General features: G+C 32.7%; 2 protein-coding genes across 2 annotated transcripts in view; both read left to right on the forward strand.

Moving 5' to 3' along the window:
* Nucleotides 1-7,327, forward strand: part of LOC142344184 (uncharacterized) — a 37,891-nt gene extending 30,564 nt beyond the window's left edge. The window contains exon 12 of the mRNA XM_075395720.1: nt 7,155-7,327. Within this exon, the coding sequence (XP_075251835.1) occupies nt 7,155-7,327 (173 nt within the window). The remainder of the gene's footprint in view (nt 1-7,154) is intronic.
* LOC142337904 (uncharacterized) overlaps nt 1-17,448 on the forward strand; it is a 433,158-nt gene that overhangs the window by 230,003 nt on the left and 185,707 nt on the right. The window contains exons 13-14 of the mRNA XM_075387540.1: nt 12,018-12,159; nt 12,270-12,512. Coding sequence (XP_075243655.1) covers nt 12,018-12,159; nt 12,270-12,512 — 385 coding nt within the window. The remainder of the gene's footprint in view (nt 1-12,017; nt 12,160-12,269; nt 12,513-17,448) is intronic.

Raw genomic sequence — 17,448 nt, forward strand, 5'->3', positions numbered from 1 at the left:
TATTCAACTATCATTATCTACAACCAATGGAGGCGCTTTATGGATTGATGATCAGACAGTTGAACTAATTTCTTTTAACCCAAATAATATATCTGCATTAGCCAATAAGTTAACTGAAATTGGAACTAATGTTGGCAACAAAGTTTCCGCTGATACCATTTCTAAAAATAATGAACTAAATCAAGAGTTTAATATTAACAAGTTTTATCAGACTATTACTAATATTCAATTAGTTGAGGCGTTTCTTGATATATGGAGTGGTTTAGGAGATAATCACAATAATTGTCAATGCTGTTATAAAATATATAGTTGCTATATTACTTTAAAGTAAACTACTTGATTATAACAAAGAACAAGCAAGACTAGAGAGGCAATATGATTTTAATAAAGAAGGTATAATGAAAGAATTTGTTAGTCATTTTACTACTAAAATTGAGTCACCATCAGCACCAAGCGAGAGATTAATATATCGAGACTTGACATCAGTATCCGAATGAATGATAAACGAAAAAATTCAATCCATTAATAAATTTGATTAAAAAATTTTAATATTAAAAAAGATATTAGAAATTTTTATGAAACTGAAACTATTAATTAATAAAGAATTTGAGTCAATATAAAACATATACTAACATGGCTGAGATAACAGATGTATTATCATCAATATCAACAACAGCAACAAAAAACATCAGTTGCATTAACTGGTATAAGATTACCTTATTCTATACCAACAGCTTTTGCTACAGCAACTGTTCTAGGTTCATTATCAAAAACAATTAATACTAAATAAAAAATAATAATATTTTCACAATTGCATATTTTAAGACAACAAATTAGTGACAAATTTAAAAAACTTTATACTAAATTAATTAATGATAAGAAATCAGATAATGATAAATATAATGAATTAGTTAAGGTCTATGAAGAATATAAGAAGAACAAGAAAAATAAATTGAGAGTTCTTTGAATTGGAAGTTAATAATGTTGATTAATAATAAAATATTTAGTAATAATAATATTAGTATTAAAAGTTACCGCTAGTTTAATGTTATAACTATATCTAGAATTAGATGTAGATCTAAAAATATAGCTTTAGCTGTAGTTATAATTTTAATTATAGCTAAATTTATGGTCATTGTTTTAGTTATAGCTATAGTTTTTATCTATAGCTATGTCTAAGATATATTTTCATAGAAACCTGAGATTAACACTCTTCCTTTTTGGTACTACTCTTATACCTTCACTACTAAATGCAAACTTAATTAAATCTGGTTTAGCCGCTAAAGCCGCTAGAGTCTTTTTAGTTTTAGCTGCAGTTCCTATTTTACTTGCTATTTCTAATGCTCTTGCTGCATTTTTAGCAACTTTCTTTCCAAACTTAACTGTGGCTTTACCAACACTCTTAAGGAAATCTTTTAAACCTTCATCTTCTATTTTTGAATAAAAAAAGCCATTGACTTATTTATTCTACAAGCAGTACAATTACCCGTTAACATTTTAGTAATTTTTGATGAAATAAAACCCTTTTTGTTATTATTACCACTATGATGTCTACCACCAACACAATATGAAATATTTTTGAACCTTTGTAAAAGACTGATTACAATATATAAAGATAATGGAAGTTAAAAAGTATAATCTTTATATTGTAAATAAGCATAAGCCTAGGCTTAAGCCTTTGCCTAGGGCTAAACCTAAACCCTAACATAGAAGTAAACTTGAAGCTAAGAGCTTATGGCATAGCATGGACGGAGTCCCATCTCTAGAGAACACAAAAAATAGATATTGTTTATGCTAAAGGATTTGTTAGGACAACTATTAAATTGTTTAGTTATAGAGCTAGAGCTAGAGCTAGAGCTATAGCTAGAGCTTGAATTAGAGCTAGAGTTAGAGCTAGAGCTAGAAATAGAGCTAGATCTATGATATAATAGACCTTCGGTTATCTGCGAAGCAATTGGGGAACCAAGGGCAGAGCCCCTTTCACAGATCCACGAAGTAGCTTCAACGCGTTGTACATGACACGAAATCAATCATCTCATTACCATCACTATTAACGCTTAAAATTTTGCTAGTTATTACCAATGCAATGCTTGACATATAACATCTGCAACAGCAACAGCAAACTTATAATTCAGCTTTATAGCTTGTGAACCTATATGATCATATGGATATCTAGTATCAAATGCACATATTCTAAAACTAATTTTGAATGTTCTATGATATATATATATATATATATATATATATATATATTTGGTTATGATTAAGTCCGTTAGAATCTTTATTAGAACTAACAAACTCTTTGAAAAACTCATTATAATTACTAGTGCCGTATTTATTAATCATTCTGTCTTCAGGGTAAAACTCACAACCAATCTTACAATAACATTCAGCAACATTCCTTATATCGAAAGTACTTGCAACTTGAGATTGTTTTTTAACATTATTAAATTCTAAACCAACTTTCATATATTGAGGTTTTTCCTTAACACTTCCCATACTTAGATCAAATAAGAAATTAGTGGCATTAGGCACATTTTTATAAAATGTCTTTTTTTCATAATAATCAAAGTCAATATTATAGTTTTTATTTAATCATTTCTGTACAATAATTCTTATGTCATTACTAGGATCAATACTAGGTACACATCAAGATATATCAATATTTTCCATATTATTATCACTAGCTATTGCATCAGAATTGGGATAAACTCTAAGTAGAGCTCTATCAATATTTTCTCTTTTTAAAATAAATTTAAATCCTAAAACACATATAATCTTTTCTAAATCCTTTACAAACCCAAGTAGATCACTCATCTTAATCATCATATACATGTTTCCACGTTCAGTAGCAATATGATCACCTTTATGTTTGCTATCTCTATTAACTTGGTTTGTAACAAAACCACTCTCATATTCATCATTAGTAACAGTTAATAACTTATTTATCAAAAGATTAGGATGACAATGATCTATGAATTCAATAGTCATAACACCACTAATTTCACATTTAACTGAACTAAATAATGCCACCATACTATAATTAACTAGTCTGATATTAGCATCATTTGCAAAAACATCGCCAGCATTATCTGTTACAGTGAACTCTATCTCCAGATACGAATCGCGTATATTAAAAGGATCCTCTTCTCTATTGAGAATTTTATTAATTTTAGTATTAACTGTATTCATTGCTGCTAGATTATTGGGTTAATGTTTTGTGATCTTACTCTTGTGTATATCATCGTTATAGCCATAAATTGTATAAAAATTAAAGTCCAATTTTATCGTTACAATATTAAGCTAAAGTTATAGTTATACTTAAGGCTAGATCTAAAGCTAGAGTTTAAGTTATAGTTATAGTCTAATGGTAGATCTAAAACCAGAGGTAAAGTTAAAGCTTTAATTATAGTTAAGCTAAAGCTGGAGTTAGAAATAGAGCTGGGTATAGAGCTAAAGTAAAGCTAAAATTTATCCTAATAAAATAACCAACCACAACCTTGTACTAAGAGAGCTAGAGAACATAATTAAAGAGTTAGCTCAAAACTAAAGATGAACAGACACTTAACTTTAGAATAAAAAAACCAAATAAAGATTTCATTTTAACAACCCAATACTTAATACATTCATAAGATTAAAATTATATTATCTGTTTATAATTCGGTTTTAATATCACTGAAAGAAATAATCAGTTTATATATGCTAGTATGATTAATAATACAAAACCAAGAGCATATGATTAAACTGATATAGCAGATATATTAAAACAAGAAACAATTAGTAATGTTTCAATAAAAAGCAGATAAAAATACATTGAAAAGTATAATGGAAAGGAAATAAGTGGTAATTAATTTTGATGTAGAAAATTCAGTAGGATCTTACGTAAACAAATAATCTCAAGTAAGCCTACAGCAAAAAAGATTGATGATAAAATGTGTTTCAGTACAAATAATATTCATTGTAATGTTATATCTGGTGCTAAAGATAATAATAAACATAAAGATATAATGTATATATTTTTACTTACAGATCCACTTGGTTTTATGATAATTAATATTCCTACGAATATATTATATCAAATTGTTACAAAATAGAGTTTCACATAAGAGATGAGCAAGGAAGATCAACTGACTTTATTGGTGATGTATTAAGTTTTACTTTACATCTAGTGCTGGTCGGAAATCCATCTGGTGTAACCAGCTGACCAGATCTCTATGTGACGTAGTAAGCTGGTCGAAGACCCATCTAGTTTAGTCTAAAATAATTTCATATCCCAATTAATTCTTAGTTTACCATTAAAACTTTTATTTTTAGATATATCAATGACAATGTAGTTTTAAGGCCTTTTCCATACTTCACTACATAAACTGATAAAATCTTTATGAGCAAATTCAACATCAATAAAAAAAATCTGGATATTTTGAGACAAGAGCTCTACTTTTTTGTTCAATTAAAATAAATAAACTACAATTCTCTCTAACGTTCTGTCTATCCAAAGAGATGAGATTTTGATTAAGATATATCATATTTCAATTATTATGTCTAACATTACAGAAGTATTCATTAATAACTGATTTTTTTTGCTTTCACATCATCAAATATCATAGGTTTCTTTAACTGCTTTTATATTTGATAAGCTGAAGGTAAACCTTTTATATCTTTAATGAACTCAACATCAGCTTTTCATTAATATTTTCGAGATCTTATTATTGATCACCTATGAAGGATTATGTAAAGGTTATCAAAATATATTCTACTTATAATTAGAATCTTTAATAACCATTTCTTAGCACATTTGCTTGGTCCTGATTTACACATCTGATAGTTTCTGGTAAGGATATAGTTTTAGCTTTGGCTTTATCATAAAAATCGGCCAAAGCCAGCGGGCGAAGCCCGTTGTCATTAACATTATCTTTATCATTATCATTATGGGACTTCGACCATCCATGAAACGGGTTTGCCGTTGCTTCGCCATCATAAACACTACTTTCTGTAACATTACAACCTATACTACTACATCTACAATCTAAACACAAACAGTCATTATATATTTTAGGATATATAAATTGATTAATTAAGCGCACTCTTAATTCTAATTGTTCTCTCAATAAAGTTGATCATTTATATACAAAAAGCACCACAAAAAGGTTCATCATATTTTTGTATGCTTTCATCTGACCCCGGATCAATATTTTTTTCTAAGAATATTGGTGGAGTCTCAACACCAAAACTATCAAAATAATAGTCTTCACAACCGTCTCTACTTATAACTAAAACCCAATGAGTACCATAATTTGGATGTAGATTAACAATAATGTTAAAGTTGGTTTCATTAATAATTTCTGATGTCTGATCTCTCATTACTATTTCAATTGGTGTTAAACTTATTTTTCTACCTATATTGTCTATTTCGATATTACTTGTAGCTTTTTTATCTAAATTAAAATTATTATTGATTTCTTCGTAAGTTAGAACTATAGAACTATTTCCTTGATTAGCCATCATTTTAGTTATAAGAATTTGACTGGGTATTACTCTAGGTCTTTGACTGTGTCTTAGACAAGGTCATAGAATAGATCCTTATCTATGCCTTTGACTATGTCTCCGGCCGGAGTCCTCGGGCGAAGCCCGTAGACTAAATTAAATTTTTAACCTATAAAAAAAAGTAACATAATTTTTATGATTAATGTACTGTTTGTTGAAGCATTTATTATTTGTGATAGTGTGCCTAGTAAATTTGATGCATTAGATAAAATTTGACGGATATGAAGCCAAAGAAATAAAAGATTTTGAGAATGAAAAGTCCTCAAAACATACAATTGTTTATGGTGCTACTGGTAAAACATCTTTTGTTAAACAATTTTTAGAGTTATATCGGGAAACCTGTTTCGCAGATAAAGAGGAAGAAAGAGCTATCCTTGAGGTGGTTGAAGATAAATCTGATTAGGAAGGATATGCAACAGTTGGTAATGAAGAGGTTACGGAAAACAATAAAGAAGATTTCAAAGATGCTATATTATTACTTTATGATATGGGTAGTAAGTTAAATAAACAAAATAAACTTTTATTTTACAAGTGGGAGACATCATAACATTGGGAGAAATTACATGATTGTCATGTGTTTTAAGCCAGCTCAAATAATTAATAGATGTATATTTAGTGCAGATACTATATATATATATATATATATATATATATATATATATATATATGCAGATATATATATATATATATATATATATATATATATATATATATGTGTGTATATATATATATATATATATATATATATATATATATATTTACATATATATATATATATATATATATATATAATTTTCTTTGATAATTACAAAAAACTTATATATCTAAGCATAATTTCAGAAACCCAAGCGGTTTTATATTGAAAAACGAAAAGAGATGAGATTGTGGCAAACCATGACATTTTGCCTAACCTTGATCTTCAATACGGACTCCTAGAATATAACCCTAAGAATGACCCATTCATTATTATAGATAAAAATAGAAATATAGTATAAGATTCTTTTATTCGAAATATTAATGTTGAGGCATTGTGTCATAAAGGAGATTTATCGATTGAAAAGAGAAATGAGAGTGAAGAAGATGAAGAGAGAGTGTAATCGGTTATCAGAAACTGAGATTCAAAAATCCAACTCATAAGGCTACTATAAGCGAAAATAACTATATCTTCTATTTTAATAAATATCTAAAGCATAGAGGTTTTGAAATTCAAAATATTGTTTTAACAAAGCAACAAATTAGAGCTAAATGGTTAAATTGGATATCTGCTGATTTTAATATTCTAGGTAGTGGATTAAAAATATATAATTATACGCGCGAGGCGGTTCGCCAGGTAATGGAATAAGAGCTGCTGGTTTAGCGGCTACGTCATGCAATAAGTAGAATTATTATGTTAGTTAATAATCTGCAAAGCTACGGCTATGGTGAAGACTTAGAAAATAAAAGTGAACTTAGAGATAACTATGAACAAAATTATGACCAGGACTAAGTTGTTGACAAAGATAGAGAAGAGACTCCGTATATGCTTAACCCACCAAGTTTGACGATGTCTTATTTAAAAGATAAGTATAATATTAAATTTAGTAAGTGTTTAAATAAAGCTGGTGTTGTAGCTTTGGGTGAAGAGCTGTCTACTGATGGGAAATGTACTACAGCTGTTATCAACTATCTACCAGAAAACTATGCTAAAGAGGGAGAAGCACTTATAGATAGAAGATATAAGGATACTGGTGCTAATAATTATCTCTCAGATTTTTATAACTCTGAAGATCGTGTTATTGATTAATTTGAACTTTTGGCCCGTAGTAAATAATGGTTTATAATTGCTTTGAGTGTAAGAGAGAATTTTGATTATATCATTCCGTAAAGTGCCAGTATGCTACACTTCATGATGATAAGAGACGTGTGTTTAAATGTGGATGTGATTTATTTAGTGGTGTTTGTTTTAAGAATGGTTGTAGTAAGAGTATGGGTAAGTAAAAAATTGGAGAAAAGACCGGTGAATGGGACGAAATCCATGGTGCCCAAAACCGCTTTGTGGATCGCAGATGAGATTAATGACTAGGTTAAAGATATAGTTAAAGAGAAAACCCAAAAGTTTGGTGAAGATGAAGATAAAGAAAAAGATGAAAATTAGGATTATGTTTTTAATAGTAGTAAAGAGGTCAGACGAGAGCCAAGAAGAGCTTGTAATAAATGTAAGTTTATTGAACATATAATAAAATTTGAATAACTAATATACATGTAATAATAACTATACATGTAAGGATTGTAATGCTAGTAAAGTTAACTGTGAACTTTGTAGTTCTATTTTTGATTTATTGAGTTGAGGGGTCATATAAAAAGAGTACATCCAAATGTGGATTTACCTAGAGGTGGTTTTTTTAATAAAGAACCCGGTTGCTCTCGTAGATATATTTTTCTTTTTTCTAAACTTGAAGCTAGTGTTATTGATATTAATGACTTAATAGAAAATTCGAAAAAAAATTAGACACTCGGCTCAATAAGCATAAAAAACATAATCAGCATAAGAGAGTGATTTTAGGTAGAGGTATATGCTTTTTTATGCGCGTGGGCTTCTTCTAATGAATACAGTTGCTAAAAATATTCGGGCAAAAAGTTTTATTTAGTATACGGATATCGATATTATTGTTAAATTTATTTCCCATTAATCAATCAATTTTATCAATTATGAAAAATATAATTCTTTCATGCACCTAGATTGTAGCTGAATATTCTTCTGAACTTCTGCTAAGAACATTGTCAGAATTATTCTTGTTAACTTGTACAGTTCTGCTTTTGTTTGTTATATTTTATTTGTTTCGTCAGGTATGCATTTGTTCAACAAATGAAGAGAACTGCTTAAATTTTTTCACTAGTTTTTGTAGTGAAGTGATTAATAGCCGAAAAGTGTCAAATACAAAAAAGGTATTCATAATTTTCACTCGTTTGATATCATTCTGTTAATGGAGGCGGCCATCTTTGTTAATGGGGGCAGTCATTTTAGCATGACATGCACTGTTTTCATCGTTTGATGTGTATTGTGATTTTATAACAAGCTTTTCATTAAGAATTCGGAGAAGTTTAGAGTCCTTATTAGTTAAAATAAAAAATGTCTGTTGTTTTACCCTTCCCCAGAGTTAGCCATTAGGACCGGTCAAGCAATACTGCCGTAGCGTGGTTAGGGCATGTCAACCACTTGAACAAGACCTCTCAAGATTTGGCTCAAAAGAAGTACCCAGTTACATAGAATCACTCAGTTAAGCAAAACAGATCAATCGTCTCCATGGGTAAAGTTAGAATTGTTGATCAAAAATATTACTTCTCAGCCGTTTCTAAGCAATTTTGAATAATTTTCAGTCTATCTGTTTCTAATGAAACAAACATTTCGAGGCGGTTAATCTGTTTCATTTTGGTATAGTTTAGCATATTAGATATAAATTTAGGCCTAAAACTCACTTTGAGAGCTTTTGGATATTTGCGTGTGAAACACATAAATTATACTGGCTATATGCATTTTTTTTGTACACAAAATTGTGCACGTAAGGTGTTTATATAGTGTTGGATATAAGTAGTGAATAAAGGGGGTGGCGTTTAGAGGCGCGATTTGGCCCGTTTCTCAGTACGCGGAGAGCATGTGGGGAAATAGGGCAAGTCGGGTGGCTGGTTGATACCCCCTTTTTATCCACTACTATTGCATACTTGGAGAATAGTGAGCTAAAAATCTCTAAGAGAACTTAATGCGTGTGGACATCGCGGTTTTTTTCAATTCAAATAATTTGAAAATTATTGGGCGCTGTCTTGTTTATTACGACTCGAAGAGGAGTACTAGAGAAGTGTCTTTTTCAAAAAAAAATTATTGGAGTGAGCTCTCTAGCAGTAAATGAAACGCGTGAAGTGAAAAAATTGATATGAGTGGGGTGCCGAACAAAACTCAAGAGTGGGCCAAAAAAGAGAAGTCCTACGTTCATAACGCTGATTTCGAGCAAGAAATTTAGATGTGTAATAAATTTTCTGCAAACGTGTGATTTTTTTATTCTTAAGTTGCCTTTAAAACTGCTTTTTGCATTTTTTTAAAAGTAAAGAAGCTTGATTGTGATTTTGTATTGATTTTAGGTTTTTCATAAACAATTTTACTCTTTTTTTTCAGAGATTGTTTCTTTGTATCGACAAAATTAATGGATTGTTTTTAAAACAAGAAGTGAAATGCGAAGAAACAATGTTTGTTGCTTTTAAGTCCAATTGTTGAAGAAAACTGAAGAACATAAAGATCGGATTTGTTTTCTCTTCATATTTAACTTCTGAAAGTGAGCGAGAGAGAGAGAGAGAGAGAGAGAGAGAGAGAGAGAGAAGCGAGAGAGCTAGTTAAGTAGGAAAAAAATTTGCTGAATGAGCTATTTGTTTTGATCATGTGCGGCACTTCCTTTTTAAATCACTTTTTAGTTGAAGTTCCAATTTTCAGTTCGGGTAATTTATTTAAAAATATAAATCAATGAGAGTGCGTTCAAAAGTTTTTCTGATTAGAAAAAGCAATTGTAAGACATAGAATAAATTTAGAGCACTTTGTAGCACTTTGCCAATTTTGTCGCTCTTGAAAAAGTTCTGGTTTTTCTTCAATGTCTTTGAATTTGATTTTTTTTCGCATTAGATTTTCTATTGTTTACCCTTATTCGCTACTCTATAATTTAAAGCCAATATCTGTATGTGGCCCCTAAGGAATGCTGCTGAAGGATAGAAGTAAATCACAAAGTTATTATTTATTTTCAGTTCTTCGTTCTTTGAATTGTTGTTGTTGTTTAATGTTTCTGGCAGGTGTCTGCGTTGAAAAATGCTTAAGCAGAAGAAATAGTAAAAGCGTTTCAAAATATTGCTTAAAATTAGCATTTCAAAATTTAGCAACTTTAAAAGTTTTTCTTGTCAGATATTTTTTCATTGTTTATTTTCTTGTAACTGTTTCCAAATGAACTTGTAACTTTTTAAGTACTATTTTCATTTTGCCAGTTATTGTTGTCATTGTTCTCATGTGAGTTGTTTCCAGAAGTCTTCCGGCAACGTTTTTTTTAAGATCTCTTCACAAATTTTTGCGATTTTTGAAATAAATTGGACAATGGATATCGCTCACGCCAAAACAGGAACTAGAGCAAAAAATCAAGTGGTTTTGCGGCTTAATTTTTTTCACTCCAACTTCAAATTTGAGTAAGAAAACGGTGTTTGTCCAGAAGGACAAAAATTTGCGTCCTCGATTGTGATTTTTTGTTCACATGCTGCAATTTGACACTGCTTTTGCTTCTTTTTTCAATATGTGATAGTATTTTTTTTCTAAGTGGTTTTTCCTATCCATTTATTGTCCATTTTTTTTCTGGTCTTTTGTTTAGTCATTGAAAATTCTTTGAATTGTGTTAGGGTTTGTCCTGTTACATTTTAGTTTTTTAAGGGTTGTTGGAGTCCCTCCCTGACTCTTGTTTTCTTATTGGTATATTGAACTTTTTGAAAGTTACGGAGCTCAAAAATCTCAAAATGCCTGCACGAAGTTGTGCGTTACGCTGGTATGACGCTCTAAAACACGAGTCAAGTGGGGATGGAATCAATCGAGGACGCAAAAAAATTAAGCCGCAAAACCACTTGATTTTTTGCTCTAGTTTAACATTCGCATTAACATTTTATCTATCGCATTAACATTCACGTAGTCATTCAGTACGTGAATGTTAATGCGATAAGTAAAAACACTAGCCAGTTGTTCAGGGTAAACTGAGTCACGAGCAAATCAATAGAAAAACAAATATCTACACAAGTGTACTTGAAAAATTAGTGACAAATTATCTAGGCTAAATTCAACGAAATATATGCAAGTTCTACGCTAAATTCAATGCAAAATATGTAAGGTCTACGCTAAAATCAACGCAAAATATGTAAGATCTACGCTAAATTCAACGCAAAACATGTAAGATCTACGCTTTATAAGGATTGCGGCTCTTAAGGAAACCAAGGTACGGTGGCGCAAAAGTAGAAGAGGTGACAAGTAAACAGGAGGTCAGTGGTTCGAATCCCATACCCAGAGTTCTACGCCTTGATTTTTTGTAAGATCAACGCTAAATTCAACGCAAAAATATGTAAGATCTACGCTTAATTCAACGCTAATTATGTAAGATCTACGCTAAATTCAACGCTAAATATGTAAGGTCAGCGGCAACTAGCGTTGACAAGTTGGAAAATTCACCGCCATTTCTTACATAATTTTGCACTGAATGCGTTGAATTTTTGTCTTTAAATTCAACGCATTCAACGCAAAATTATGTAAGAAAATTGCGGTGAATTTTCCGACTTGTCAACGCTAGTTGCCGCTGATCTTACATAATTTTGGCCAAATTCCTCGGCCCGGGGATAAGTTTATTGGCATCTATACTGAATCCTATCATGTATGACTGCCCCGTGCGACAGCTTGGTACTATAATTATTGTTGATTTCGTTTTCTTTAGTTGGTGTGACTTCTCAGGAAGGAGACGAGGTAGTATTTGGCCCTACACTATTTGGATCAACCGTCAACGACTTTGATGCACACACATTCTGCGATCCACACGATTGCTTTCAGTTCGCATACTCTGTCAACCAATTCAGAGGGTAAATCTTCTTTGATCTAATTTCTCTCAGCATTTTTTATAAGCCTCAATTGCCGTCCCCGCCATCACTTTTTTAAGACCTTAGTGGTTGCTATTTCTTTCGTTTTTCAGGTTTGTCAAGCGAGTGGAAGTGTATTACATTAATGGGACAGATAACTACATCAAAGGGTTCAAGGTTTACTACAAGGAGGCAGATGGAGGCAATGTATCTTTTGAGCTGGCTGGTGATCAGAAAGCTGATTCTAATGAGACAGGATACGTCATGCAATATGTTGACTTTGAGGAGGAGGGAAAACTTCCTGCTGGGTTCGATTACGACGTCCAGGGTGCCAGACTAGGACGGATTCAATTCACGTTTGTATTATTTTTTTATCTTCATGAAAATTTGAACCTCATTTTTTCATGTTTCTAACATTTTTTCCAAATCTCAATTCTGATAGCCACCTGATTTCAGAATAACAGAATTTTTTGTTGTCTCTTATACAAACTTTCAATTGAAAGATGTAGTATGAGAAAGGAAATATTTCCAAATAGACGAGACACCCCTCGTATCAGCTTTCCAATTCCGCGCATATGCCGTTACATTGTCGCCCGCCAATTTAATTCGTTATTATTGGGCCTATCTCTTGTCCCTTATCTCGCAAAACGATGCATCTGGCCATATAGCTCTTATTACCTTCAGCTGACGTGGCATAAATGAGTTTTCAAAGGTCAAATCAAACAGTCCTATAATAGTAATAGTAATAGTGATTCACGGAGTAGCGACTTCCTCGATCAGGGAACCTGCTTTGCAGATAGTAAAACTGATAATGATAATGATAGTAATAGTAAAAATAAGTGATAATGATAGATAATATGATAATGAAAGTAGATTAATGATGATAATGAGAATAATCCAGTTTAACAGATTAATAGATTAACAGTTTTAACCAACGCAACTGCCTTTTGCTATCCTAACTGGTTTTGCTAGTATCCGAGATAAATTTGAAGATGTCAGAATAACAAGAATGCTTTCAAATGATGGGCATTTCCAACATGTCGCATCTTCGGTAGAAGTGTCTACCCTATAGTTCAACTTCACTTATGTTGCAAGACATTGTAATATCTTGCCAATGGTGATCTTCCTAAACATGGTTATCTTTGCAAAAAGACTCTCAGCAAGACATCTAACAGTGGGCACTTAATAAATTAAACCTTTTATTGATGTTGTTCATAGTCATTTCATAGTCATTTCAAAGTGCAGTAAAATTCCTATACGATGTACTTATTTATAGAATTTAATTAATCTCGAAGGACATGTAGTAGAAGTCATCTTAAGTTCACCATATACCCTCACCCATTCATATGATAGAGTTTTGCCCTCTTTCCGCATCGGGAAATATATTTTCTCTTGTGTCTTGTGACTTTTACCGACCCAATTTCAGTTAACTTTCATTCTTCTCAATATGCATATAGCGATCAGTTGCCCAACTTAACTTATTATATGACAACCGTATTTGCTTATCAAGCAAAGTAGATAAGTGAAAGATTTACAATTACAAAATTGTGTTGAGTGCATTCGCCGCGCAAGACAGCACAACAGAATATTTGAAAGTTGTTTGGAGTGCAAATCGGGTACACAATTTTGATTGTGTACGACATGGTGCATCCAGCTGCTCACAAATAGACCCCACTAAGTATCGAGCCCTTTTGGGAAAAACCCAGCTCAGACCCTCCTTTGAAGGGGAGAAGTGGCAAACAGCGGCGAAGTTGGCTCCCTCGGCAAAAGAAAACATTACTTTGGATATTTTGCTTGACCCCAAACCCGAGAATGTTCAACTCCCTCTACGAACCGATCTACAAAACCACAAAACAAGGATCTTCTGCTCAATCGGAACGCAAACGACTGGCTAGAAACCCATTGTTGAAAATGAGCATGAAAAATCGCTGTCAACGACAATTAGAAACATGGGACAAGTGTGTTGACAAACCTTGGAACCAAGTAGATCGCAAAACCCTCTCTATGCTGCACCTCAGTCTGGGAACAGTAGGAAGAAGGATTGTATGCAACCGAAACCCGCACCTCAAAAGGGATACAATGACAACTGTTGAACGCTGGAGAATCACGAAGGATGCATTCAATCGTCCACATAATTTAATTTTGACAGGTATATGCTCCTCACATCAAAACAGTCAAAGGGAGAGCCTGTGGAGTATTTCTTTGGCAAGTTAAAAGAAATATCACAAAACTGTGATTTTGGAAACCAAGAAAATACATTAATTAGCGATCTCTTTTTTTTGGAGGATTATGACATGAAGGATTATGAAATTCAAAAGAGACTTTTTCAAAAAAACTGTCGAAATTGCCCAAGCTTTTTGTTGGGCCATTAATTTAAGCACAAACTCGACAGACGAATCTCAACCTGTCGAGTTTGCGCTACAACGTTGTGGAAATTGTGGCCTCACTTAGTGAGCGAATCATAAAGACAGATGTATTGCTAAAAGAAAAACATGTAACAATTGCGCTCTTCAAAACCACTTTTCTCGTGTGTTTCGTAAACCAAAAACTACATCGACAAAAACTCTCTGTCCCAATGTGATCTCCATTGACGAAACTACAACTGATAATTCTGTTAACACTATTCAAAACACAAATTACTCAGTTTGTGAATCAGAATATGATAGTTCGGATGACAACATGGTGGCCATCATTGCGAGTAATACTTGGCAGACTGAACCAAAAAACACGACCCTACAGATTTGAAATACAAAATTGGGCCTTCTCATTAACTCTGGGAGTGTATGCAGCATCTTAAACGAATCATTTGCTACTGAAATTATCAATAACTCCTCCCTTGCGCGATGGCTGACAATGGCACCCTCTACAGAACTCCAAATATTCGCGATTGAGCCCGTACCCGTCATTGGCATAATGCAGATGCCAGTAGAAAGTAAGGATTGGCAAATCGAAAATGCTGAATTCGTTTTAGATAGTGATGGCCTCAAACCACTCACTGGTAGAGACTTGTTTGTTGCATTTGGCATATCAGTTTCCCAACCTCTAAACTCAGTTGAAGGTAGAATGATCAACAGCATCAAAATCCAGTGTCCTCTGAAAAAACGAATAGCAGTATCAAACCCAAAAACCATGTATAGTTCATAAACAAAAAATCAAATAGACTTTGTAGGCTCTATTAACAATGAAAAAGTTCATGAAATTTTGACATTTTGACATGTATTGTTAGATTTTCTAAGTAACCGTCCGCCGAAATTTTTGAAAATGCAAAGGCCTCAATTGTAATAAAATTTTTAGACAATTATATACAATTTCACGGAGTTGCACGATCTTTGAGAATCGACCATAATCGTTGTCTCATAGGTAATCAAGAAAAAACTTCATCAATTGATCAACAGGCAATCAGTTTAGTAGAAAGAATTAATGAATTCATGATACCCTAAAACAACCTCTAGCCTGTATAAAAAAGGCACATAAAGAACGAATTTCGTTCACCATTAAAGCAGCACTTAAAACAGTACTGTACCAGCATCGCATATGTAAATTTAAAACTACTGGGTATTCGCCTTTCGAATCTCACCTTGGTTGTCCGGCTAACGCTCCGCTTAGCAATATCAGTTCAATACCTAAATATTCTCATTCAAGTAATGAAAAAATTTTGAATCACTATTCAGACAAAGAACTCTAAACCCAAATGAACTGCTACACGCGGAATCAGCAGTGCTCATAAACAATGCCCAAAACCGTCACCCTAACAAGCGGTCAAAGAAGAACCTTGATGGCCCCTACGAGATGTAAGCTCCGGTTCCGTGGTTCACAAAACTGACCAGTATAATTCAATCATCCGTCCGAAAGCCGGGAGAGTCAGACGTAAGAGTTCGCAACAGCAATATCGCGATGTTCAAAACGCGAGACGAACAAATGACTAAGCTGACTGAATACCTCCATAGACGTGAACAACGTATTCTGGACAATTCTATTAAAGCTAAAATCCTGAGCACACAAAAAAAATACGATCGTAAGATGAAACATCGTAAACGCGACACTGAAATTGGCGTTTTATCGAATTGATCGAAACTTGCTCGCGCAATGCGAGTAAGAATGTCTAAAGATCAGACCACTCAATATAAATACGGAAAATGTACCAACTCTTGCTCCGCAAATCGCGTCTGCTAAAACCTCCATCAGACCAGTGCCCCAACACACAACTTCACAGCCATTAATTGCAGCACCAAATACGATCAAAACCCAAGAATTACAACTGCCATACACTTCAGCACCTAAAGAGGTCCTTCAGCAGTTTTTGCCGAAAACGTCAAAGAGAACACAAAAAAACCCCAAAATGTTTTGGCCTCGATAATGACAATTTGTCTGGCCATTTGATCAATTCCTGTCCGAACAATCTGATGCAGCCACGACAAAAAAGAAGTGTGTATGATGTTGAAACAGTACAACCTTCAGTTTTACAAACAATAGCAGATACTCCAGCTCAGGTCGAATCAATTTTTAATCCGTATCCCTCGCCAGTCATCGGAGAAGTGTCGCCAACCGATCCCCGCATATGATCTGCACATCATAGTCCGATTGACGGTTTATTTATCGACGAGGAAGATTTTCAATAAAACTTTAAAAGTTTTAAATTTGTTATATTATTAGTCATCACTAGCTATCCTAACCAATAAATATATTCTTGATAATTATATGACCGGAACATTACTATATTATCAATATAGTTATTTAAAAAAGTTTCAATTGTGCAATTTTCAATTTTGTCAAAAACGGGAGTTGTTGTGCATAGTCTGTCAAATCTAGTGCTGTAAACTTCCTATACGATGTACTCATTTTTGACCTCTTTCTCTTACTTTATCTGTTGCACTCTTTCACGCATCGGGAAATTTATTGTTCTTGGGTGTTGTGACTATTACAGATCCATTTTCAGTTAATTTTCATTCTTCGCATTTTGCATATTGTGATCAGTTGCCCAACTTAATTTACTATTTGACAATATTAATTACTTATCAAGTAATATAGATAACTGGAAAATAGGCAATTTGCTAAGCAAATTCAGTTACAAAAATTTGTTAAGTGCACTTGCAGCGCAAGATATTTCAACCGAAAATCTGACAGTGATTTGGATCGCAAATTGAGTACACATTATTGATTGTGTACGACAATGGAGATGGAGGTTACCTTTTTAGAAACCTGCAAAAAACTAGACTTTGTACTCTGCAAACGGCTAGATCTTGACAGCTATAAACGCAATTCTGCTTCGAAGCCATATATCAAGAAGAAAAA

This window comes from Convolutriloba macropyga, chromosome 1 (assembly GCF_964194025.1).
Source record: "Convolutriloba macropyga chromosome 1, txConMacr16.3, whole genome shotgun sequence".
Classification (NCBI taxonomy): domain Eukaryota; kingdom Metazoa; phylum Xenacoelomorpha; order Acoela; family Convolutidae; genus Convolutriloba; species Convolutriloba macropyga.